The sequence below is a fragment of the Bison bison genome, unplaced genomic scaffold, assembly GCF_000754665.1.
Source record: "Bison bison bison isolate TAMUID 2011002044 unplaced genomic scaffold, Bison_UMD1.0 scf7180017864260, whole genome shotgun sequence".
NCBI lineage: Eukaryota > Metazoa > Chordata > Mammalia > Artiodactyla > Bovidae > Bison > Bison bison.
This window is the reverse complement of record NW_011494832.1, coordinates 1072607-1099015: the sequence shown is the minus strand read 5'-3', so window position 1 is coordinate 1099015 and position 26409 is coordinate 1072607. Positions and strand designations below refer to the sequence as shown.

General features: G+C 34.0%; 1 protein-coding gene across 4 annotated transcripts in view; it reads right to left on the bottom strand.

The window, feature by feature from the left end:
- Positions 1-26409, bottom strand: part of PTPN12 (protein tyrosine phosphatase, non-receptor type 12) — a 94639-nt gene that overhangs the window by 6880 nt on the left and 61350 nt on the right. For all 4 annotated transcript variants that reach the window (XM_010848092.1, XM_010848094.1, XM_010848091.1 and 1 more), the window contains 9 exons: positions 24747-24806; positions 22284-22426; positions 20305-20371; positions 18132-18209; positions 17937-18035; positions 10172-10257; positions 5237-6213; positions 1219-1296; positions 320-387 (listed from right to left, as the gene is read on the bottom strand). In XM_010848092.1, coding sequence (XP_010846394.1) covers positions 320-387; positions 1219-1296; positions 5237-6213; positions 10172-10257; positions 17937-18035; positions 18132-18209; positions 20305-20371; positions 22284-22426; positions 24747-24806 — 1656 coding nt within the window. The remainder of the gene's footprint in view (positions 1-319; positions 388-1218; positions 1297-5236; positions 6214-10171; positions 10258-17936; positions 18036-18131; positions 18210-20304; positions 20372-22283; positions 22427-24746; positions 24807-26409) is intronic.

Here is a 26409-nt window from a genome sequence, read left to right as displayed (position 1 = left end):
CTAGGATGTACTATGACCCTGAAAATAGTAACTCCTGTTCCGTTCATACCTCCAAAATGGTTTGAAACAAGGCATAATTTACAAATTTCAAAAGCAGCTTGGAAAATAATACTCTGAAATGATGATCATGTTCTTTAAAAAAATTTCTGATCTGACATTTTATACAGGCTTTTTATCTGAAATCATAGCATAAGATACAGTTATCAAAAATTATATTTAATAACCTTAAGGTAACAGTTATTATAATAAACTGTTAAGATCAATTAATAAAAGAACAAAAATACTGAGCTATAGCTGTTCTAATCCCCAAAAGACTCACTTCAGGGTTTTTTTGTTCAGACTGTTCCTGATTTTGAAGTTCACTCCACTCAGCTCTTACAGATGTATCTGAGAAAAACAAAATCTTACAATTAAAATTAACATCTTTAATTCTTGAAATTTCTTGCATTCAGGTAATATTTAAAAATAGATACTACAGATATTTAGCAATGATCACTTCCACTAAATTTTTTCCCAGTTTTTATTAACTGAAGAATATTCCTTCAATTTTTTCTTCCTTAAAATTAAAAAATTCCATTATCAGAGCTTATATAAGCACATTGTAATCTACAGGTTACAGGTATGACAGATTTATTTATTATTAGTGAAGTTTACAGCTTCACTATTTTTTAAAAATTCCTAAAATCAGTTAAAATTAAAAAATACTGGTAAAATGCAACAGATAAGATTGGTAGTGAGCACCTCCACTGAGCACAAGACACTGCAAATATAGTAAAGTTGTTTCTGTACTCTTTTTCAGGATGAGGAGGAGAAATATGTATGTGATCACTTCCTCCCACTTTTCATTGATATTCTTGTGGACTTAAGTGTCACTCAACATCACCTGAGTGACGCTGCCAACAACAGAATTTAAATGTATGTCTTTTCATATGTAAGTGCTATTTTTATTGAATGAAAGACAAATTATATAGTTATAATTACATTTAACTGAATTATAGTATTTGACATAAATGCAACCATTTTATTAGCAGTCTTAGTAAATAAAAACACCATTTTAAGGTATTTTTCATATAAAGTATTAAAAACACTTATCAGTATAAATTCAAACCTGTTTTTGAATTTAATTATGCAGCTCAAGAGCAACAGATTATAATTAGCCATGTTTTTCAGGGCTTATTATTAGAGTATAAAATATGTAAAATCAGAAGATACACTCACTGTGTTCATTTGCTAGTACAAATGATTCAGGAGTTCTTTCAGGTAGGGGAGGAGGAGAATCTTCACTAACATCAACATCTATATTAAATACATAAAATTTAGACAAATTATGAACTTGTTAGAAATGTTAACTCATTTAAAAATGAACTTGTTATCTAAACAAAATGAGAACTTTTTTGACATTCTTAAAGATCGCTGTCACGAGTATCTAAGAGAACCAGTCTTTAAAAGTGCAAAAAATAAGATATCCTTATCACTAGACTCATTATCAAAAAGAATTAGGAAGCTTACTGAGCAAAAAAGCTCCATCATTGTTGTACAGAGGAAATGTCAATGATTCTCCTGACACCCTCTAGGCATCAACCACACTGTCCTCTGAGTTTGAAGGCATCTCCAACAGAGAAGCCAGCAAGCACGTGCCTTTTCTACTGGGCTTGCTGATGATCCTTTGAGTCCACAAAGGGAAGCTTTGTCATTTGAAGTCAGTGTTTCCCAAACTATAGTCAACTGCTTAACTCCTTTTATGAGTTTTACCATACGGTGTGGACCATATAAATATGTATTTAAATCCCACTCATTTTCAACTTAATGATGTACTTCAGTCATGTTTTAAATAAATATTCATGACTAAAATAGATAGATAGTGCTAGTTATTTTTCTAATACACAAAATATAACCATTATAAATTTTAGAAAAAATAAATAAATAAATTTTAGGGCAAGAGAGGGGACTTATGTATACCTATGGCTGATCCATGTTGATGTAGAAACTAACATAATATTGATAAGCAATTATCCTCCAATTAAAAATAATTTTTAAAAAGGGTCCAGTAAAATGATTCACATGAAAAAAAAAATTTGCAATGTTCATTTATTCAGTGCCTAAAATCTTGTGAACAGTGCATATGACCATACTTTGAAGATACATTTCTGTGTATCCCTAACCCTTAAAATATTAACAACTGTTCTATGATACTTTGCTGTTTTACATTTGACAGGACATGCATTAAAAAGACAGTGAAAATCAAGAAAAGCCTTTTCAATTCTCAACATGCATGAGGCCAGGTATGATTACTCTGGTCCTTCCTACCTTTATTTAACTGAAGCCAAAGAAAATACAGCCCCCTGGATTCTCCTGAGAAAAGTTCCAGTCCAGTATTTTATATATATATATAACATCAGTACTGTAAGTCTTTCTTGCATGTAAAGTTAAAGCAAGTAAAAGAATTATCCACCTTGCCTGGCAGTAATAGTCTGGAGTATTAATCCTATTTCCCCTTGCCCCTTTGTTACTAACAGCTCAAAGTGAAGAGATAGGTACTGGAAGGAAGGAATGCACAGTCTTGGCATTGTGGTGTCATTTCTTAATTAAGTGAACAAATTAGGAATTAGTTTGGTTGTTTACATCAAGTATCAAGTATCTTTTGGAAACTCTATACCTCTTCTGTTGTAACAGTCCTCATTTTTAAGACTTTATTTTCTAACTGTATACTTGGCTTCTCAATTGCATGTTTCTCCCTGGATCTTTGAACTGCTTTTTCTGTGTAATAAAATTCTGTTTCAATTGTTAGCTAACCAGAGATGCACATTTTCATAGGCTTTTGTAAATAATACACTTTATGGGAGCCTAGTGTAGCCATGTTTGAGAAATCTTTCAGGAGGCCTGAGTCAATATTAAAATCAGAATTCATAGCCAGGAATTTGTTTTCAGGCAATAACTTATGCAAAAGGTTGTTTCAGGCATCAAAATTATTCCATAACAAATTTTAAAACAAACAAGCTAACAATAATCTAATCCTGGTGCCAATGGTTCATCTACAAGGTAAAGAATGAGTAACATTAAAATTTAGGACTGCTTGAGGGACTTCCCCGGCAATCCAGTGGTTAAGAATCCACACTTCCACTGCAGGGTATATAAGTTCGAGCCCTGATTAGGGAACTACGATCCCAGTACAGTGTGGTCAAAACAAACAAAAAAAACTGCCTGTAGTTATGTTGCAACACAGAATGTTCTACAGGAAAATCTTTAATGCCAAAGTCATTTAAGCATAGTTTTGGTCACACTGCACTGCCTGATAACTCTAAAACAAACAAAATGACAATTTCTTGTCTATGTATTTTCTTGTGTAGCTATAACCTAGCAGTTATTTTTCAAATCCTGAAGTTGAGGGAAAAAATATTGACAATTTTAAATTATGCCAAACTTTTATTTATTATGGCAACCAGTATCTTCTAAAGATCCCTCAAATAAAATGCAGAAGAATCAAGAACTAGCTTAGTTCTTTGTAAATTTAAGAAACTAGCTTAGACTCTCATCTACTCTATCATATACATCCCCAAAATAAAGAAAATGATAAAGAATGTTTGAGATGAGGAAAACAGGAACCACAGTATGGGTGAACTTATCAGGTCAGAATTAGAAAAAGTCATCTTTCATGTTCACAGTACTAATTTTGCCTGGACATAATAAACAGCAGTCTGTATGTGTCACTACCAAAGTTCATGGACAAGTAAAAGACCATTGATAATCTATCAGTAAATAGCTTTTGTGTTTATATATTTGCTCTCAACTTTATGGTCTGTTTAAGATAGCAATCATGGTAATTTTTATCAGATTAAAGAGGAGTTTCAAGACCCAATAATACATCGTGGAACTTAGGGCATATGTTATCTTGAGATGCTTAGATTGCTTAAAGAGTCATTAATTCAACAGTAGTAGCACTGATGACTAGATATGGAAGTATCCCATTTTTTACTGACTGAATTAAACTTCCCATATTCTGTTAAGCAGTTGCAATATTGCTCCTTGATTAAACTCATTGTTGAAAGGAGTCTTTACTAAGAACAATTTTAAAAAGGTATGTTGTAGTTAAAAGTGGAGAAGGCAATGGCACCCCACTCCAGTACTCTTGCCTGGAAAATCCCATGGGTGGAGGAGCCTGGTAGGCTGCAGTCCATGGGGTCGCTAAGAGTCGGACACGACTGAGCGACTTCCCTTTCACTTTTCACTTTCATGCACTGGAGAAGGAAATGGCACCCCACTCCAGTGTTCTTGCCTGGAGAATCCCAGGGACGGGGGAGCCTGGTGGGCTGCCGTCTATGGGGTCGCACAGAGTCGGACACGACTGAAGTGACTTAGCAGTAGCAGTAGTTAAAAGATCATAAAAGATAATGAAATAGATATGTTATGTTTTTGTTGTTTAGTTACTAAGTCATGTCCAACTCTGCAGACTGTAGCCCACTCCTCTGTCGATGGAATTTTCCATGCAAGAATACTGGAGTGGGTTGCCACTTCTTTCTCCTGAGGATCTTCTCAACCCAGGGATAGAACCCTCACTTCCTGCACTGGTAGGCTGATTCTTTACCCCTGAGCCAACTGGGAACCCCTTACTCTCTGTACATACATGGGTGAAATTAAATAGCCAATATGTCAGTGTCACTTTAAGTAATTCTACCTTCTCTGAATTATTTCCCCAACTATTCAATCATAGAAACTTTGACCCATTTATACTAAGAATTGTAAGATGTAAGAAGAGAAAGTTTACAGTTACAACAATTTTGAAATATTTTGGAAACACAAAGTCTGGGAATGCAATGTGATCAAACTAAGGTAACAATAAAAACTGTTGTTTACTGTTCAGTTGCTAAGTCATGTTTGACTCTTTTGTGACCCCATGGACTGTAGCCCACCAGGTTCCTCTGTCCATGGGATTTCCCAGGCAAGAATACTAGAGTGGGATGCTATTTCCTTCTCCAAGAGATCTTCCTGACCCAAGGATTGAGCCCATGTCTCCTGAACTGACAGGCCGATTCTTTACCACTGAGCCACCAGGAAAGCCAACAGTAAAGGCTTACTTAAAAAAAAAAAAAAATTAGCATCAAAAAATAATTGAATTTTGCTGTATGTTCTGGAGTAATATGTGGAATAAAACATAATGAATTAATATAACAAAACTGCTTAGAACAGTGACTGACTGGCACAGAGTAAAATTTTTAAGTGTAGATACTATTATTATTACCTTTTTCAGCACCTGAATGTATTGTTCCCGCTATATCATGTCTAGCAATGGACATTGGTAATACTTTCCTTGTAGAAATGCTACTAGTGGCAGCAGAAACAGTGGCACTTGCTGTTGAAATACTGGTTTTATTCTTGGTCACAGAACCATCAGAGTTCCTTTCATCTGAGTCAGAGTCATCAGAGTGAAGAGGATTAGTAAAACTGAGGGGTGCTCTGAATAGAGGGGAACTGTCATGATGATCTGCAAGATCATGGGTTTCAACTTGTATTGTGGGGCTTGGTGTTGAACTCACAGTTTTCATTGTTTGACAGTGGATATCTGAGGATTTGCCTTCAGATGAATCAGGCATGGGTAGAGTGTTCTCAGGTCCATGAAATGACCACGTTAAATGTCCTTTTCCATCAAGAGGTAAGTGGTCTGGCCTTGGAGGTGTGTCTGAATTCTTCTGTGATGCTTCTGGTAGAATAATTGGATCTTTATTTGACTGTGTTGCATTGCAGTCCACACAAGAATTCTGGGAAATATCATCAACTTTTAGATCTCTTGAACTCAATTCCTGTGACTTCGAGATTTTATCAACTGTACACGGCGAAGCCGAAGCAGATTTAATTTTAATTGCATGTCCCCTATTTAAGAGTGTGTTCCCATCAAAACTTCTTGGTCCTTCTTGAAGAGGAACCTTCTTAATCTCAAAACTTAAATTTCGCTCCAATTTTTTATCTATCTGTTCAATAGTCGATTCATTTTTCCCTGTAAGTTCCATTGATTTACTATAGTTTCTGTTGAGGTCTGTTGAAGGTTGCTCTGATGAAACCATGTGCAACACTGGCTTTGGATGGTATCTGTCATTGTCCTGCCACACTGTAGTGACTGTTGGAAAAGCTGAAGGGGGAGAAGGTGTCAAGATGGGGGGCACTGGGTGAGGTTCTGGAGGCTGCAGTATTTCTTCCTTAGCATCCCCTTCTACAAGGCAACTGGAAGACATGAAAAAAAAGGTATTATAAGAATGTTCATCCTTTTAAAAAATAAGTTGATAGGTAAGTTATGTAGCTTAGCCTCTTATGTTAAAAGTCAGCAAATAAAGTCTGTGGTTATGAATAAAAAATTAAAATTTGCCCAATTAAGAAAATCAAATATTTAACAAGATAGTAATAGTAATATATGAACATTGTTTCAAGAAGTCAAATAATATTAAGAATTTTAATAAAAAACCAGTGGTCCCCTCCCAGCCCTCCAGTTACCCTGAAACATCAAGTTTCAACTTTCTTTTTTCAACTTAAAAAAAAAAAAAATTTAATTGAAGGATAACCACTTTACAGTATTGTGTTGGTTTCTGCCATACCTCAACATGAATCACCCATAGGTATACATATGTCCCCTCCCTCTTGAATTTCCCTCCCACCTCTCGCTCCATGCCACCCCTCTAGGTTGTCACCGAGCCCCAGTTTGAGTTCCCTGAGTCATACAGCAAATCCCCACTGGTATCCAGTTTACATACGGTAGTGTATTACATGCTATTCTCTCCATTTCTCCCTCCCTAAAGTTTCAACTTTTTTAAAACTGCTCTTTATAAGATTTACATCCATATTTCAAAATATTTATAAAATGCACAAACTTATTCTGGATCTTTCTATTTCACACATACTTTACTGTCTTCCAGCTATGTAAATGTCTTCTCCATCTTCCTAAGACTACTAATGTTTGGCTAGTTCAGTCTTATGACTAAAGCTATCATTCATAGCAATGACAGCATCATTTCCTATTTTTCCTTACATAACTCTTGTTTTCCCCTAATAATTGCCTTGGGTTTCCTATATATTATCAGTAATTCAGTCCTTCAAAATTTCCTGCAGATTTGAACACCTCCTCTCAACTGGTCAATAACCACCAAGAGAGGCCAGAAACTGGCCATATAACCATCAATACCACAGACATCCCTCTTAGAAACCTTGAGCTTCCCACTTCAGTTTGGACCACTGGCCCCTGAGGCCACCACAGAGCAGACGATCCTGTTTCCCAGATCCCATCTTCCTTTTTCTAGGTACACACACTTGATTTAGTGGGTTATACCCTCCAATTGCTTCTTAAAAACTATAAACAGGAAACAAATTTCCCGAGGCCTACATAATTATTATATTTTCAAGGTTACTGACTTTTGGAAAAGGAATATAATTCTAGACTAGATATAACTTTCCTTTAGAATTTTATATCAGAATTATGAGTCCTGTTCCTTTGAATGTGAGCTGTGTTTTCTCCCTCTTGGAGCTTTCAGGTTCTCTCTTTTTTTAAAAAAAACCTTTGATGTTCTATAATCTCATGCATGCTAAATTGCTCAGTTGTGTCTGACTCTGCAATCCAATGGACTGCAGGCCCCCAGGCTCCTCTGTCCATGCAGATTCCCCAGGCCTCCAGGGGATCTTCCCAACTCAGGGATCAAACCCAGGTCTCCTGTATTGCAGGTGGATTCTTTACCATCTGAGCCACCAGGGAAGCCCACAATCTCATGTGTTAACTTTTTAAAATCCATTATATTATAGTTTTTAATCCATTATATTGAGAACTTTCTGTATAAACATTTATGTTAATACTAGGGACTTACTTTGCTAATTTATTCTCTTCCAGTCTCCTTCCAGACTATGGCTAGGTTTAGTTATTGTTACTACTATTACTATGTGACATACTTCCTAGTTTGATTCTCTAATATCTTTTCTCCACATTTTCTCTTTTTGTTCATTTTCTTGGGAAATTTCCTTATCTTCGAGCCTTCCTTAATTAAAATTAAATTTTAATTTTAAAAACTTATGCTATTATTTTTAATTTCCAAGAGTATCTTCTTTATTATGATCTGGCTCTCTGGTTCTGATTTCATGCTTGTAGTATTAAGCACTGAGAAAATAGACAGGCCCCTCCCCCCATTGTGTGTTATCTCTATTTCATCCATGTCCCCTTTTTCCCTGCTTATTGGATATGTCTTTCATGTTAGAATCTTTTATCAAATGTCTGATAATTCCTGGCTCTGTTCATTTTAAATCTACAATTTAAATATTTATAAACCAGAATCATATGACTGACTAAATCTAATACAACAAACAGGCCTTCTTCTCCAATAACTCCAATATAATCTACACAATAGATTAACTTGCTTACTGCAGCCATACTAAAAAACAAAATATACTGTTTTTTTTTAATCAGTCTTATGCTATTTGGATTTTATTTTCAGTTAACAAAGTATTCTTTGTGGAACACAATGGAATTCTGCCAATTTACTCTACTGCATGAATAAGAAAGAAGATGACCTAAGTGTGTTATACAAAATCACACACACACACATAAAAATTTGAGTATATATCCCCAAATAAAACCTTGACATAAGCCGAATGAACATTTTTCTGTTAACATTCATTTAGTACTTTTAAAAATTACCTTTTCATTTGTTGAAAAAAAAACAGGAGTCAAAGTTTTAAAAAAGGTATGTAAGAAGGGTTTAAAATTCAGAACACTCTACTCATTTTTTTCTCCTTCAAAATTAGGAAGAGGCTACCATTATTTGTTGTTGGAGGTAGATGACCATATAAATCACAAATATCAGTGCACACTTTGAGGACCTCTACCTTGGCTCAATCTCAAAATCCAAATGAAAAGATTTTACTGTAGCAAAACAACGTTTATTAATTTCCTTTAAGGTCATTATAGTGTCTTTAGGACTCTAAAGAACTGATATGGGAGACAAAAAAGTTAGAGAACTCACAATCTATATAGGTTTAAACTGGCTACCTTCCACAGCAAATATGAAAATGAAAATCAAACAAGAACTGCTGAGAAGTGCTAGTGGGCAGTTGACAGCCTGAGCATTTAAACACTGATGCCTAAAACCATCTGTACAGGCTTCCTGATCTTCCTTATAGAAGCATGCAAAGGAATTCTAGAGACTATAATATATAGCTATTACATCTTTTCTTATTGTAAGCTTTTACTTTTGTAAAGAAGGATCTCATAAAGTACAGTAACTCAATGCCAAGACACAATCATAGTTGCCTCACCCAACTTTAGTCAACTACTATCAAAGTTTTAAGGGGAAAAAAATTGGTGAATCCTATACAAAGAAGTTCTACTTTGAGGAAGGTCTAGCTGTTTAGGCAGATCTATGCTTGGGATAAGACACAGTAAAGTCATCCCAACATTATTACAAATCTTCCACTGTGCCTCCTTTTAATTCAGTAACTCAATCTTAACTCCACACTGTAAAGAGAAAACCAACATTTGGTGAAAACCAAGTATGTTCCATGTCCTATACGTAGCATTTTCATATATTTCATTTCATTTACTCCTCAGGAAAATACGTAAAAAGAAACCAACGAACCAACCAAACAAACAGAAAACAAAAAATCAAATAAATTAAGTGACTTACAACTTCAAAGCTTGTAAGCAGCTAAAAAGGATTTGTAACAAAATCATTTTGACTACCTATATTCTTTCCAAACTACCATCTACCTGACCTAGCACTAACCTGAAAGAAACAGGAGAGAAAAAGGGTAACAGGAATATATATTTTTATCTATTATAAATGAGCACTTGGTATGAAAGTAAGATCACATGCAAATAATTTGACAGTTTTATTGTTATTAGAAAACTGAAATAAATCTTTAGAATAGCTAAAATTTTAGTTGTACCGTATCAAAAGATGAACTATAATCAATTCATGATTATGCTCACTGTTCTGATATACTACTGAAAATTTATCTAAATTGAAAATAATTTTTTATATTATACCATTAGAAGATCAACTGCCATACATATGCTACATTCTAAACAAAAGAATGATAAGAGAAGTTATTAAAAAAAAAACTTAGTAATATTCAGATTTTTGTTGTTGTTTTAGTAACAGTAAGTAAAAGGTAAGTATCCTTTCAAACAAAACATGACATACAATACCTGCGGGTCCTTGGTGGTTTTGGAGGGGGAGAATCTTGTTTGTCATGATCTGTGGAGCTGATCATATTTTCAGTGTTAACTTCATTCTGCCAAGAGGAAAAAAAGCTTCATTAACTTTAAGGGAAAAATAATTTTCCTTCCTCATGTTTCAGATAAACTTTTTTATTGGGCTTTTGAATTTTTAAAACAATGCTAATTTTGCTAAATAATAAAATAGGTATTATATCTTCTATATTTAAGAAGGAAAAGCCACATTCAATGAGAAAATTATATATAAAAAAGTCCATCTCCAGTTACTAAAAAAGTCAGTCGTATACAGCAGCATTTCAACATAGTTCAAATGCTCCTGCAAAGAAACAGATGTTTCAAGAAAATGAAGATCAAATAAGATGTTTTTTTTAAGGCATCACTACCACTAGATTTGTAATATGCAGATTTTGGGGGAGGGGAAACCACAAAGTAAGTCTTATGTCCTAAACTTCTTGGAGACATATATTGCTACCTACTATTTTTAAACAGGTCCTGAAACGAACTTTAATCATTCATTGCTCCACCATCCTCTGTCAACACAGAATGCCTACTCCATTAGGGTACACAACCCCTATATCACTGCCTAACCAAATGGACCCAAAAAAGGGCAGGCAGAGCCTCCAGGGATATACTCGGTTCTTGCTGGTGACATGGACCAGTGAAGTCATTAAAAGGGATGATCCAGAGTTAGCACAGCTTTAGGTTGTATTTGGGGGCTTCCCTTGTGGCTCAGAGGTTAAAGCATCTGCCTGCATTGTGGGAGACCTGGGTTTGATCCCTGGGTCAGGAAGATCCCCTGGAGAAGGAAATGGCAACCCACTCCAGTATTCTTGCCTGGAGAATCCCATGGATGGAGGAGCCTAGTGGTCCACGGGATCGCAGAGTCGGACACGACTGAGCAACTTAACTAACTAACTAGGTTGTATTTAGTTATGATTGTGAATAGAGATGTGCAATTATTATATAAAACATTGTCTTGAATTAGTTTATAGCTTCAGAAAGTACCTCATTTTTATATAGCTAGGCTGTGTTAATTCTGGGCCAGAAGACAAGAATGATTTTCACCCTTGCCTACATCTTAGATAATTTTAGAAAACAAATAACAAACAAACATCTTTCTAGATACTATAATCAACTAAAAAGTTAATCACTCAGTTGTGTCTGTCTCTTTGTGACCCGATGAACTGTGTCAACTAAAAACTCTGAAACTGTAGTTTGCTTTTTTTAAAAATCAAATGAACCTCTTCCATGTCCATCATGGCATCTTCTTTATATAACAGTTTCTTGCCAATGTCCTTTTTTACTAAGTATTCCCAACAAAAGGAATCAGAGACTTTAACTCTACAGCAAATTTTAGTGTACCCGTCTCCTAATATCAGATGCATTTGAAGTGTCTTACACATCTTACTATGTATCTTGTTCTAATCAAAACAAGAGTTACATTATGAGATGAAAGTTTTCATCCTTCATTAGCCACCTCTCAAATTGGAGGCTTCTGTTTTAGGAATATCTGCTATAGATAGGGTGACCATACAATTTATTGTCCAAATTAGGACTTGTACACCTATACAACGAGTATAAACTGGTTTTGCTTCAAGTAAATCATGACTTTTCATTACCACACTTTTAGATCCTCGACTATCACCAGAATTTAGATTCTGCATCATAAAGATTCCTCTAATATGGTAGTGATTCATTTGCTTATTATTTCTATTAAACAGTCATACACCCACAATAATACTCTAATATTTTTGTACCAAAATCTATATAAATATTCTCACTAAGTAGGTTAAATAACTGTTTCTAACCTACAAAAACACGGCAATTTGTAATAATTAAAACATAAATAGCCTCATGTCATGTCAAGTCAGGTTTTGCTGCCAAATACCAAACACACACACACACAAACACACCAACCGTACGTTCTCAGCGCATTTTCAATTTTAGAACAGCAAGCACTGGAAAGGATACAAGAATGCAAAGGACATGGCCCCTAACTTCAAGAATTGTATAACCATCCAAGAAAAAAGTAAAAGGGCAGTAAATCATAAAGTGGTAAAATCTGTACACTGAAGCTAGGAAACCAGAGAAAGGAAATGTTATAGATGAGAATATTAAGGATATAGTTGGGAAAATAATAAGAAGTTGAAAATATGAATGTACCACGCAGAATGGCATTAAGAGGTGGATAAGACATTGACAAGGAGAACAGAGGCACGAGGTATAGAACATGTGGGACTGGAACAGGAAGAGAAAGTAAGGGTATTTGCAGGCAAATGACTATATGTGACAAAGGAAAGAAGGTGTCATTAAAGACTCCTTATTCTGGGTGAAAAAGTGCCATTAACAAAAAAGCACAAAAGAGGAAAAGACCTTCTAGGAGAGGTCAGATTTTGAGCATGTTGAATTTCCAATAATTAAAGGAATCCATGTGGCAATGCAGAAATGCAACTCAAGAGAGCCACTGCCCACACTGCAAGAACAAAACCTCCTACTCACTGGACTTAAGAAGGGAACAATGTTCTTGGACTCCTAGTTTTTACCTACAATAATGTTTGCTGTACTTTTATATCTCCTGATCCTCTTATATATACACCTTTTGTCGCCACATTTGTCCTAATGTATACTGCTCTCTTTGGCTGCTTTTATTACCAGTTAAAACAATCACCAACTTTTGAAGTTGAAAGGTATTTTAGAAATTAAAGAATCTACCAGAGATTAGGTTCTAGTGTATTGTTTGTTTCAAACAGAGATTACTAAAATTACTTTTTAAAAAACTTCTGACCACCTTCACCCATTTCACTAAAGTTATTTTATGTATTAATATTTCCACATAACAGAACTATCAAGGGCCACAAAAAAAAAAAAAATTCAAACCTAATAAATACTTAAGGATGACACCACTCTTATGGCAGAAATAGAAAAACTAAAGAGCCTCTTGATGAAACTGAAAGAGGAGAGTGAAAAAGTTGGCTTAAAATTCAACATTCAGAAAACCAAGATCATGGCATTCAGTCCCATTGTTTCATGGCAAATAGATGGGGAGACAGTGGAAACAGTGAGAGACTTTACTTTTTTGGGCTCCAAAATCACTGCAGCCATGAAATTAAAAGACGCTTGCTCCTTGGAACAAAAGCTATGACCAACATAGACAGTGTATTAAAAAGCAAAGATATTACTTTGCCAACAAAGGTCTGTCTAGTCAAGGCTATGGTTTTTCCAGTAAGTCATGTATGGATGTGAGAGTTGGGTTATAAAGAAAGCTGAGTGCTAAACAATTGATGCTTTTGAACTGTGGTGTTGGAGAAGACTCTTGAGAGTCCCTTTGACTGAAGGAGATCCAACCAGTCCATCCTAAAGGAAATCAGTCTTGAATTGGAAGGACTGATGCTGAAGCTGAAACTCCAATACTTTGGCCACCTGATGAGAAGAACCGACTCACTGGAAAGACTCTGATGCTGGGAAAGATTGAAGGCAGGAGAAGGGGACAACATAGGATGAGATGGTTGGATGGCATCACCAACTTGATAGACATGAGTTTGAGTAAACTCCGGGAGCTGGTGATGGACAGGGAGGCCTGGCGTGCTGCAGTCCATGGGGTCGCAAAGAGTTGGACATGACTGAGCGACTGAACTGAAATGAACTAAGGATGTATTGGAGAAGGAAATGGCAACCCACTTCAGTGTTCTTGCCTGGAGAATCCCAGGAAGGGGAAGCCTAATGGGCTGCCATCTCTGGGGTCGCACAGAGTCGGACACGACTGAAGTGACTTAGCAGCAGCAGCAAGGATGTATTATCAGGTGCAGGACAAAATAAATACTAAAACAAGGTGCTTAAAAAAAATGTGAGGAAAAAATTCAGAATTCAATAATATCACTCCTAAAATGTACAACATAAACATAACAAGGATCATAACACAAATTAACAATAATTGTTAACAACACTGTTGTTACTCAATAATCCTAAAACCGAAAATTCTGGCATCAACTGATGGTAGTAGCTTTTACATACAAGAAAAAAGGCATGTGTGCACACCTTAGAGATACTTGCTTACTGAGGTATTTCTATATCCCAAGTCCATGCTACTGAATCTGAAAATAAACTTTCTCTTTAGATCTCCTACTCTTGGAAGTGATTTTAGTTGTAGTTTTAAGTATCTCTAACAAATACTATTTATTAAAGAGTCATATTGTTGACTAGCATTTCAAACTAAAATCTCTACAAAAATAATTCCAGAACATAGAGCTTTAAGTTTTTTTTTTAATTCCTCAACTTCCATATTAAGTAGTTAGAGAAATAATAAATGGAGATTTATGATTATTTCTCAGAGCATAGGTTCAAAAACATAAGTAATATATTTCAAATCATTTTACTCATCATACAATTCTAAGATAATTTCCCCCAATTTTTTAGATCCCACATTTCTCCGACTGGGATTTGTGGCTTCCAACCATATATAAACATGTTTAAAAAACAGGTCATTTATATTTTAAAGTACCTAGAAAACAAGATTTCTTAAGAGGAAAACATTAAAAAATTATCTAAAATGATAAGCTATCTTATCGTCTATCCACTTGTCTTTCCAGTTTTTTATCCATTCATCCACTGAAAAATATAGTTCCAGACATTATGGTATACAACCTTTGGCAAAGCTTTCTTAGAATGGATTCTATAGAAAATTATTTTTCCCTCTTGCAAAATAGGAAAACCCACCTGTTCAATGGCAAATTCAGCAGTCACCCTGTCAGCTTTAACAGACGTTAAAGTTGCAAGCATGTAGTGTGTGTCTCCTATATAACCAGGCAATGAGATGAGAGACTAGGACTGAAATAACTACTATTTCTATTGTATGTTATTTCACCTAATCTCATATTATGTATGATTTTTCTTGTATTCCTTGGGGATTTGTAAACCTTTGAGCTACTAGGCAGAAACTATAACAAAATTATACTTGTAATGTGGAGTTCAGGATAGTAAAAAGGAAGTTTAATTTCAGGAATAAAATCTAAAGAAAAATCAGGTAATGAGAAAAACAAAGATGAAAATAAAGCAATATTTATCACATATTTTCTGGAGATAACTTAAATACAGTTAAAAGCTTGAAAAAATAGAACACTGAACACTGTATTTTTTTTTCCTAGCAAAGGCAACAAAAGCAAAGTTAAGCAAGTGGGATTATATCAAACTAAAAAGCTTCTGGATAGCAAAGCAAACAATCAGGAAAATGAAAAGGCGACCTACCAAATGGGAAACAATATTTGCAAACCATGTATCTGATAAGGGGTTAATACCCTAAAAAATTTAAGGAACTCACATAACACTGTAGCAAAAAAAAAAAAAAAAACCCACAAACAAGTCAATTAAAAAATGGGGGAAGATTTGAAAAGATATTTTTTCCAAAGAAGACACGAGGATGGCCAACAGGTATATGAAAAGGTGCTCAACATCACTAATCTTAAGGAAGATGAAAATCAAAACCATACTAAGACCTCATACCTGTCAAAATGGCAATTATCAAAAAGACATGGAAAAAACAAAAGGGAACCTTTGTGTACTGTTGGTGGGAATGCAAACTGATGCAGCCATTATATAAAACAGCACAGAGGTTCCTCAAAAAATTAAGAATAGAACTACCATATGATCCAGCAATTGCACTTCCTTCCGTGTATTTATCTGAAGAAAACAAAACACTAAGTTGAAGATACACACATACACACACACACAAATGGAATATCATTTGGTCTTAAAAAAGAATGAAATCTTGCCATTTGCAACAACATGAATGGAACTTGAGGGCATTATACCAAGTGAATTAAGTCAGAGAAAAGACAAATAGCGTATGATCTCATATGTGGAAAAAGAAAACAAAAAACCAAACCCAAAGATACAGAAAACAGAGGTGGTGTCAGTGGTAGACCCAAAGTGAGTGAAACAGGGTCAAAGTTTGCAAATTTCCTCTTGTAAGTCAGTCACGGGATATAATATACAGTTTGGTGACTATAATTAATAATACTGTATTTTATATTTGAAGGTTCCTAAGAGTAAATGGGCTTCCCAGGTGGTGCCAGTAGTAAAGTATCTGCCTGCCAGTGCAGGAGACATAAGAGACAGGGGTTCACCCTGGGACAGAAAGATCCTCTGGAGAAGGGCATGGCAAGCCACTCCAGTATTCTTGCCTGGAGAATCCCATGGATAGAGGAGCCTAGCAGGCTACAATACAAAGGGTCACACAGAGTCAGACACGACTAAAATGACTTAGCACATAAGAGAATACATATTAACAGTTCTAACCACAAGAAAAAAATTCTGTTAACTATGTATGATGATGGATATTAACTAGACTTATTATAGTGATAATTTCACAATATATGCAAATGTTGAATCACAGTGGTGTACACCTGAAAGTAATGCTACATGTTAATTATATCTCAACAAAAATTAATGTAAATAATTTCTATACATTAAAAATATTTTTGTTTCTAGGAATAAGGAACTCTGAAATTCAAAAACTTTAACCTTGAAATTAATATTGCATTTACGAAAAAAAACAAAAATATTTTTCAAATAAAGTTTAAAGAAGAATGTAGCCTACTTAGTTTTTGTAAATTTAAAGGAGTCTCAAGTTAGGTAAAATTATACGCAATAATATACAGACATTCTACTCTATATTATAAAATATTTGGCTATGTTGAGCACAGGCTATAACAGGCTTTAATTAAACTAAAGATAAAACAGATGTGATAATATATGAGGCATAGTTGCACAATGATTCCTTTGTTGATGAAGGAAATAATAATAAGGTCACATATATCAATCTTAAAAATCTGAAACTATCACATGTCTAATAAAGGAAATACACTATCCCCGAAATCCATGGGTCAATATTACTTCACACATTGAGGTAATATGCATTTGGTTAACTAATCTCTCATAACACCAAGATATTTCAAACAAATAGTCTCGGAAATTGCCAAAACCACATAAACGGGGAAAAAAATTAAAACAAAGGTTATAAATGTTGCCAGTAATATCTTCATTTTATTTAAGTTATTGGAGCTAAATTAGTTTATCAAGTGACAGTTAACTTAGGTTCAATAATAAAGATGTAAAGAAATTTATCCAAAAACACTCCAAAAAATAGCCCAATACCTTCAAGGATAGAATAATTATAGAGAGAAAGTAAAAGGAGTACTTTTTTAAAAGGCAGAAAGAGAGCACTGTGAGAAAACAGTACTTTTGTCAATAAAATCTTTTAACACTAAAATGACAACTAAAGCCCCAAAGGGACATAATCGTGGTCTTATAATTCTACTTAATTAAAAAGCACATACAAAGTAAGGACAAAACTGTATATCATGATGACCAAAACCAAAATAAAATTCATGAAGAATCAACTTAGACTTACTTTGGTTGGATGGAAGGGGAGACAAAAATGCAGTTAATTTGTTAAAAGTAATCTATACTTGAAATGATATTGAATTATATAATTTTAAAGATCTAAATTCATAAATATATTTTATTTAGAATATTATTTAACTTTTATTAGAGTCATTAAATTATTCATCACAGGAGAGATTGAACTAGGGAGAAGAAAAGGAATTTAAAAATAACAAATAAAACTAATAACTAACAGATATTTATTATTAGATAAAACACAGGATGAAAATTAAAAAGCTAAATGTCACATCTTGGTAAAAAGTAAATTTTCTAAAATTAATATGCAAAGAACACCTACCACTCCATCAGTAATTTTCTGGGTGCCATGAATTTCATACAGTTGTAGCTGTTTTTCAAACAGTTGGGCGATAGCTCTATGAACAAGCTCATATTGCTCCTATTAAGGAGATGAAGTGATAAACAAGGGAAAAGACATTAAAAAGTGAAGGCAATTATAAAAATACACTTCATAAAGTGAAACAGAAAAACATACCTTAGTTTGTACTGCAGAATGCCTCTGTGTTCTCATTTCTTGTATTAAGTTAAAAACATTAAATTCTTCTGGTATTTTCTAAAACAAAGAATTTAATACATGAACTCTGGACAACCATTCAGAAAAACAGTGTAACAGTGCTCAACTTTTCATACAGACGTTATATATAGCTGGATAACTAAAAACATTTATTAAGCACTACCTATCATGTATCAGTGACTGTCTAGAGCCAAGAACTAATCTTGACTCTCAGCAGTCAAGTTAGTGAGCCAGATACGGAGACAGATAAATGTCCAGCCAACGTATGGTTGCAGTACAGTTGGAGTAAATATGCTGTGACCAACACTGATTGGTATGTGAGTGAAAAATTAAAGAAATATACACAAACATGGCAGATAGAATGTATAATCTATTTGGGGAATAGAGAAGTTTGATGTAGATAAAACCGACTAAAAGACTGAAAGAAGGAGAGCTGTTCAAAAGAGAAAAGATAAGGCTACTTGTCAGAATACAAACATGATAGAGTTTGAATTCATTCTATAGGCTAGTGTTTTCTTGGCTGTCTCTATAAGGACCAGTTAAGACAGCTACATCTCTGGAGACTGATTGTGAATCCTACAGAATTAGTTTCTACACCTGGTATTTTAACTACTACAATAGGCAATTGTAGACATGAGCAGAAATATAGACATGAGCAGATCTAATATCTGGGTAACTTTTGTAGCAGGGAAAATAAAAGAGTGAAAAGGGGAGAAACTGGTGGAGGTTTACTGAAGCATTCCAAAAAGAAAAACCAATGGATTTGAGACATATTGCTGAGGCAGAATTATTAGAACTTGGTCATCAGCAAGAATATTTTGGAGAGATAAAAGAGATAGAAAAGTTAAAATGTGATTTCTAGGTTCACTGCTTAGGAGTCTTGACATATATCAAAATATTTTTATATCAATTCCTAACCTAAGCCTTAAGAGTATATTTGTTATGTTAAACTCAATCAAATGGGGACTATATTCAAGATACACAACCCTTCTGAAATGACAAGATGTTTACCTGCTTGTATTCATCCAAATGCTTCCCGCCCGGATTTTAATCCCTGATTTTTATGTTAAAATGTGTTATAAAGCCACTTAAATTTTATTCATTTCATATGAGTATCAGGAAATGATTAGAATGGGGGAATACAAAAATAAAATTTAACAGCAGGCTTTTTGAAAAACTATTGAAAATTTAAATATTCCTTATGCAAAAGTACAAAATGGAAAGGCAGAGAAAAAAAAGGAAAATGAATAAAAGGAAGAAGGAAAAGAAAGTAAATATTTTATTGTTCATATTTTATATAACAGATTGACATATTCATAGAAACTATAAAGCTATGAAGAATAAAACTTCCTAATTCTTAGAAAATGAATGTACTATAGAACCAGCAAATAAACCAAATCTACATATAATAAGGAGACTTATGCTTTTTAAATCTGTAATGAAGGCTATTTCTTTATATCCTCCATGGTATCAAAACCAATTTCTTGGAAACAGAAGTAGTAGCAACAATAATAACAAGGATTATAATAAAAACTAACAGTAAATGGAACACTTGCTACCTGCCACATAGTAGTGATGAACTTTACAAGTTTCTTAAGAACTTAGTTAATTCTTCAATTATTAATGTTATGATTCCCACTTCCAAATAAAGAAATTATGGTACAATGAGATCAAGTAATTCGACCAAGATCCCACAACTAGTAAATGACAGAGCCAAGAATTTTAACCTTGGAGGTCTAGCTCCAGTCAGCATTCTTAACCCTATACTATATAATGTTTCCAGTTAGACATAAATATTCACTGAATTGATTATATTTATACATAGATAAATATAAAAGGCAACAGAGGTGCAGTATTTGGAAAAGTCAATGCAGAGCGTACATGTCTAATGTAGGTATAAATTCATTCAGAACAAATGAGTGACAATATGTTTATTTTGCTGCCCAGTGTATTACCCTCAAGCTAATATGCATCATTTATACCTTTCACTGCCTTTATCTCTTACATAGCAAAGCTACTTCTAAAAAAGTAGTAACATGTATAACAAAACATATGGTATAATTTACTGCAATTAGTCATAAGTTTAAAAATCATAACAGATGAATTAGATATAACACTATATAAAAATTCTTACCCCAGCTTTTAGTAAATTCCACGTATAATCTATGGCACAAATGGCACCTGTTCTTCCACAGCCTGCACTATGGATATAAAATTTGAAAAAACAATTTGATTTTTGTAATAAAAGAACTATAAGATAAATGTGGATAAATATGTTAATACTCAGAAGCAAAAAATCATTTAAGAAAGCTGATAAAATTCTACTTACTTAGTAAGTAAACTACAACTTAAGATGTGTGCAGGGAAAAGATCCTTAACATTATGATTTATATATTGTTTTCCTTTAAGTTAAGGAACTTGCAAGAGTAATACCTAGAAGCCTTCACTCTGAAAGTCTGTCTACCTTGTGAAACCTTGTCTAGCTAACAAAACACCTTGCAGAGATAAATTTATACTATGTTCTAGATAGCTCTGGTAGAGGAAGAAATCTATATCATTTCAATCTGCAAAAGGTACAGGAAAGGTGAAGATTAACAAGCCCTAGAAACTGGTTTGAACATGAGCAGTTACACTAAAGAAAGGCCACTAATGCTTTCTAATCTTCTGAAGAACAGAACCTAAAGAATGTAAAATAAAATATCAAGGTTAGTTATTTTAAAACATGACAAAAATACTTTGAAGTAACTGGTTTTCAGCTAGAGGGAGGCAAATGCACCCAAAGGCTGGAAATCACTATGAGTAAAAAGATGTTACTGACATCTTTAATAATTTTAGGCGGAAAAAAATTTGGGCAGCACTTTAATATGTATTTTGAAACTTAGAAATATCATGTAATCTAAGAATCCATGATACAGTACATTATAAGCAATTTAGTATGGTTTTCTAAAAAGCTCTTAACAATAGACATCAATAATATTAATTTTAAATCACTGATTTATTTGTCAATTCCACACATCAAAACACTTATAAAATTTTAGTGTTAAGAGTTTACTAGAGCTAAATGATATATATGTAAAACTTGGTGGTTAAAAGTGTGATATTACAAAGACAGAGACTATATCAATGAAACATTACAGTTAACATAATATTTTGGTTGTTCAAAAACATTAAATGATCAACTTTATTTTATTAAAAGAAAATCTTCACATCAAATTGGGTTTATGACCTATATACATTGGCTGGACAATATGAATACAACAGGAAATAATTTCAGTTAACGTGTAAAGAAGTCAAGCCAAAGCAATTTATCTTATAATTCTACAATTAAACAGACCCTTCTCTTTTAAACCAGTTAACTACTTAGACTCAGCTAATCACAGACGAACTAAAGAAAAATCATTTTAATTAAGCAGGTTGCTAACTGATTCCCACGTCTACATCAGCAGGTCACCTTTCTGGTTCATAAAGAAAAAGTAGCTCTTTCACTTCACTAATACAGGCATTACAATCCAACCAACTGGCTAAGTAAACTATCTTTGGTGCTCCATCACCACTAATGTTTTTTTTTTAACTTTTTATTTTTTATATTCGAGTCAATTAACAATGAGGTGACAGTTTCAGGTGGAAAGCAAAGAGACTCAGCCATCTGTTCTTCCCCAAACTCCCCTCCCATCCATGCTGCCACATAACATGGAGCAGAGTTCCCTGTGCTATAGAGTAGGCCCCTGTTGGCTATCCATTTTAAATATAACTCCACTAATATCTTTTAACTATTGAATTAACCTGAGTTAATTAACCTCTGAGTCCAAAAAATTTCATTTACTTTTTATAACAAATGTGAATACAGGTATAAGTCACTTAAAAAATAAATTGCTATTTTATGAAATAAGTACTATGATTTTAAGTCTTTTGGAAGGATCTAATGTAAAATAAAAAATTAAGAGAAGGAAAACTGCCTCAGGATTCAAGTCACTTTTACTATTTAGAAACCCATATAATGACCAATCTAATGAAATTCCAAACTTATGTTTCAAAATGCTATACATTACCCACATTATAATGCCATCTATACTGAAAAATATTTAATTAAATATTTAGAAAATTCTTTTGTACCTGCAATGAATACAAATAGGCACATCTTCATGTTCCTGGTATTTCCTCATTAAGCTTATCATGTCCAGAATAGAATCAAATGATGAAGGAACATCATGGTCTGGCCAGTTCACATAATGAAACTGATATAGCCTACGAGATTCCTTGAAGAATAACAGAAATTCAATCATATGAAAATACAGTTACAAATTTTAAACCACACAGAAAAGCTGCACATTTCACTTTGCTGCCATTTCTAAGATATGTATGTCATATTCAGCACTTTGTTAAAAAAAAAAAGATAGCCTACATTTATCACATACCTTTTCTTAATCCTGCATGTAATACGATGGGGAAGGTACTGTTAGTACTATCCTAATTTTATAGGTAAGGAAATTGAGACAGAAAGAATAACCTGCGTAATGTTTCATAGCAAATGACAGTATGGGGTCTGAAAGCAGGCAGTCTTACTTCCAAAACCTGCACTTTAACCAGAATACTATATAGTTAATCTACAGTAGTAAATGGATAAGCAATATACCATAAGCATTGTTTTAGAATCCATTACAGTTAGAAGGCTAGTAGACTATTTAAATGAAAAAGAAAATTAGAAATGAAAATTTCCGAACCCAAACCTACTCAAATTATGGTGCAGGCTGCCATCCATCTCCCTACCCTTTCAAGGGGTTTGTGAAATAGCTTTCACGTTATTTCACGCTATAATAATACTAAGGTGTTATTTGCCATTTCCACTCTCATTCTCTCATCAGTGTACAGCAGTCTTCTCAAGGCTACAAGACTTAAGATGATGTCATCACTTTGAGAGCTTGTGCAATGTCTGCTTGTGTATTTAAAAAAAAAAAACTCAGTTTTCATTTCAAATATAGTAAATAATAAAAGATATAACCCACATAAACAAGAGCTCTTTGGAAACTTCTGTAATTTTTAAGAACCTGAAGAATGGCTATTCTAGGTGTTAAGCAGAAAAAGCACTGCCCGGCATTCAGGCAAAACTGTATTCAAATTCTACTTCTGTCATTTACTGAATAACTTTAGGTAAGTTACCTAATTTCTCAAAGACTCTATCTTCATCAGTGGGCAATGGAGAAAACAGTATCTACCACTATACAAGTTAGGAGGACTGAAATGCCTGATATACTACTGAAATTCCATAAAGTACCTATTATTATTAGTACAGATTAAAAAATAGCAACCAAAGTGATAATAATTGAGTCAACTAAAGGGAAATGATTAGTCGGGAGAAGGGTTGCTACAACTACTGGAACCATGTCTACTTATCATCAGGAAGGAATTAAGTATGTTTATAAATGCACTGGTTGGAGAAGAAATGGTAAGCTTTATGGCCAAGCTTATTTACTTTATTTTTTACTTATTTATTTTGGTTATTTACTTTAAAGTGATTTAAATTTAAGACTGAGGAAGAACTGATAGGCCTTCTCTCATATCCATCAGATTTTTTATTCATTCCTGAAGAAATTTCATTTTATATAGTTCTGTTGAAGTCACAGGCCTCAAGTGAAAACAAGATATATCTAAATGAAGACTTAGCTTTTTTTTTTTTTTTTTAATTTTTGAATGCACTGTTGTCTTCATTGCTGCACACAGGCTTTCTCTGCTGCTGCTAAGTCGCTTTAGTCGTGTCCGACTCTGTGCGATCCCATAGACGGCAGCCCACCAGGCTCCCCCGTCCCTGGGATTCTCCAGGCAAGAACACTGGAGTGGGGTGCCATTTCCTTCTCCAATGCATGAAAGTGAAAAGTGAAAGTGAAGTCGCTCAGTCGTGTCCAACTCTTAGCAACCCCATGGACTGCAGCCTACCAGGCTCCTCCGTCCATGGGATTTTCCAGGCAAGAGTACTGGAGTGGGGTGCCATAGTTGTGGTGAATGGGGGCTACTCTTCGTTGTTGTTCAACAGCTTCTCATTGTGGTAGCTTCTCTTGTTGCAGAGCACAGGCTCTAGACAAGTAGGCTCAGTAGTCGTGGCACATGGGCTTAGTTTCCTCAAGGCACATGGGATCTTCTGGGACCAGGGATCCCTTGCACAGGCAGACAAATTCTTAACCACTGGACCACCACAGAAGTCCGAAGACTAGCTTTAATGGTGGTTTGTCGCTTTCTAAAACATTGTAAACTAGTAAAAGTGGGTAATAATTATGTAAATAATAACCTAATCTGTTTATTGCAATAGAGGAAAAATATCTACAGCAAAGAAACCAATTATTCCATAGTGTAAATTTAACTTAGGGAAAGATTCTAAGTGAGTTAAAGTTTATATTACTTTAAATATAAGGCTTAAGATAATAAAATATTACATCTGATTTTCTTCTTTGTTACACTACATAACAACAACAACAAAAAATACATCTCCTTAACTAATGTAAGATAAGATAGTATACTGTTTACACATATTGTCTCTTTAGGGTACATATTCTTAGAAACTATCTCTAAATGGAAAATACTTACATTTTGAAATTCAAGTAAGAGTGTCCTAATGAAGTAGTCTGTTCTTGCTTGTTCAGCTTCCTAAAATAAAGAGAAACACTTGTGAGTCAGTGAGAACATTAAAACAAAAATATTTACATGCCAAAACAATAATTTCTTACAATATGAAATTACCTTTAAAATTCTAGGTATGTCTAATAATTATAAAAACAACCATTCCAAAAGTCATCAATTTGGTTATTTAAGTTTTATTTAGAAGTTTTTAAAACAGAAGTGTCTGTCAACCAATTACTAAGCTAGGAGTGGATCATCCAACAAAATACTTGCAAGGTGACAACCATCACCAGAATCATGTAACAGAAATAACACCTACAAACAAAACGTCACTCCTAAATACTACAAACTCCTTCAATCATTTTATCTATTAAGCTTGATTTTTCTCTACCTAACATTTAAACTCTGAGTTAAATGGATGCCAAATGGGTAAGGAAAAAGATGCATTCAGAAAATCCCAAATTATTATTTTGGTTGATGACAACATAGTCACTTTAAAAGTGTCTTACTGTTATTTGTCAGTGTATTAGAATGAAGCCTCTTCATCAATTTGTCACTAAGTAAACTTATTTTTGCCTTTTTTAACTAAAACTACAGATAGGTGAGGACATCAATTGTCAAGAGCAACAGATATGCTGCTTTACTAATTAAAAAAAAAATCAACATTATTCCGGCTTTAATGTTATAAACCATAATAATTTATTTTGAACTTTTTAAATAACATTAGGGGGAAAGTTATGTTTTTAAAACACAGAATAAATGAAAACATTGGTCCAAGATAATGTTTGCTCACCTATAAAAGGTGAGATAAATATTTTTGACTTTGTAGGCCGTGAAGTCTCTGTTGTGCTGTGATAGGCAAATATGTAAATTAGTGGGCAAGGCTGTACATCAATAAAACTTCACTCACAAAACAGGCAGTGGGCTAGACTGACCCATGGACAGTGCTGATCGAAGTGGCTGTAAGCAGCAACATGCTTCTGAGCTCCGGCTAGCCAGGCCCTCACTCCTCACCAACACTCTACCCTCTTTCCCATCCCCAAATCAAGAGAGCTTCTAATACTCTCAGTCTTAAACACTGTGATTGCCAAGTCGAGTCAAATCACTTACTATGGTTATTTTCACTACCTTGCTTTCTATTCATACATTTGATTTGTGTTTTACAACAGTGATAACAAATCCTGAGTTCTCTGAAACAATCACATGACATACAAATTACTTCCATTTTGAAATCTTGAAAGAAAAATTCTGCTGCTTCAGCAATCCCATCACTGACAAATCAAACCAGCTCTTATTGATCAAATCAAACTTTTTATTAACAGGACTTTTAAAAATTACTCATTAGTGCAATTGAAAAACCAATCCTCAAATCAATTCATCTTTTCCCAAATTTCAAACTATTTCCTACTTTTCTCTATTGATTATGATAAATTGTTTACTATTCCTGATCCCTGCCTGTTAAAATTTTGTTTTGTTGTTGACCATTAATCACTATATGCTGTCACCTAAACTGTGACATTCATTACAGTTAGTACATTTAAATTTACAAATTTTCAACATAACCACATTGCATAGAACTAGATTTCCTGAACTGTCCAGGTATTTAATACTGTAGAATACTCTCTAAACT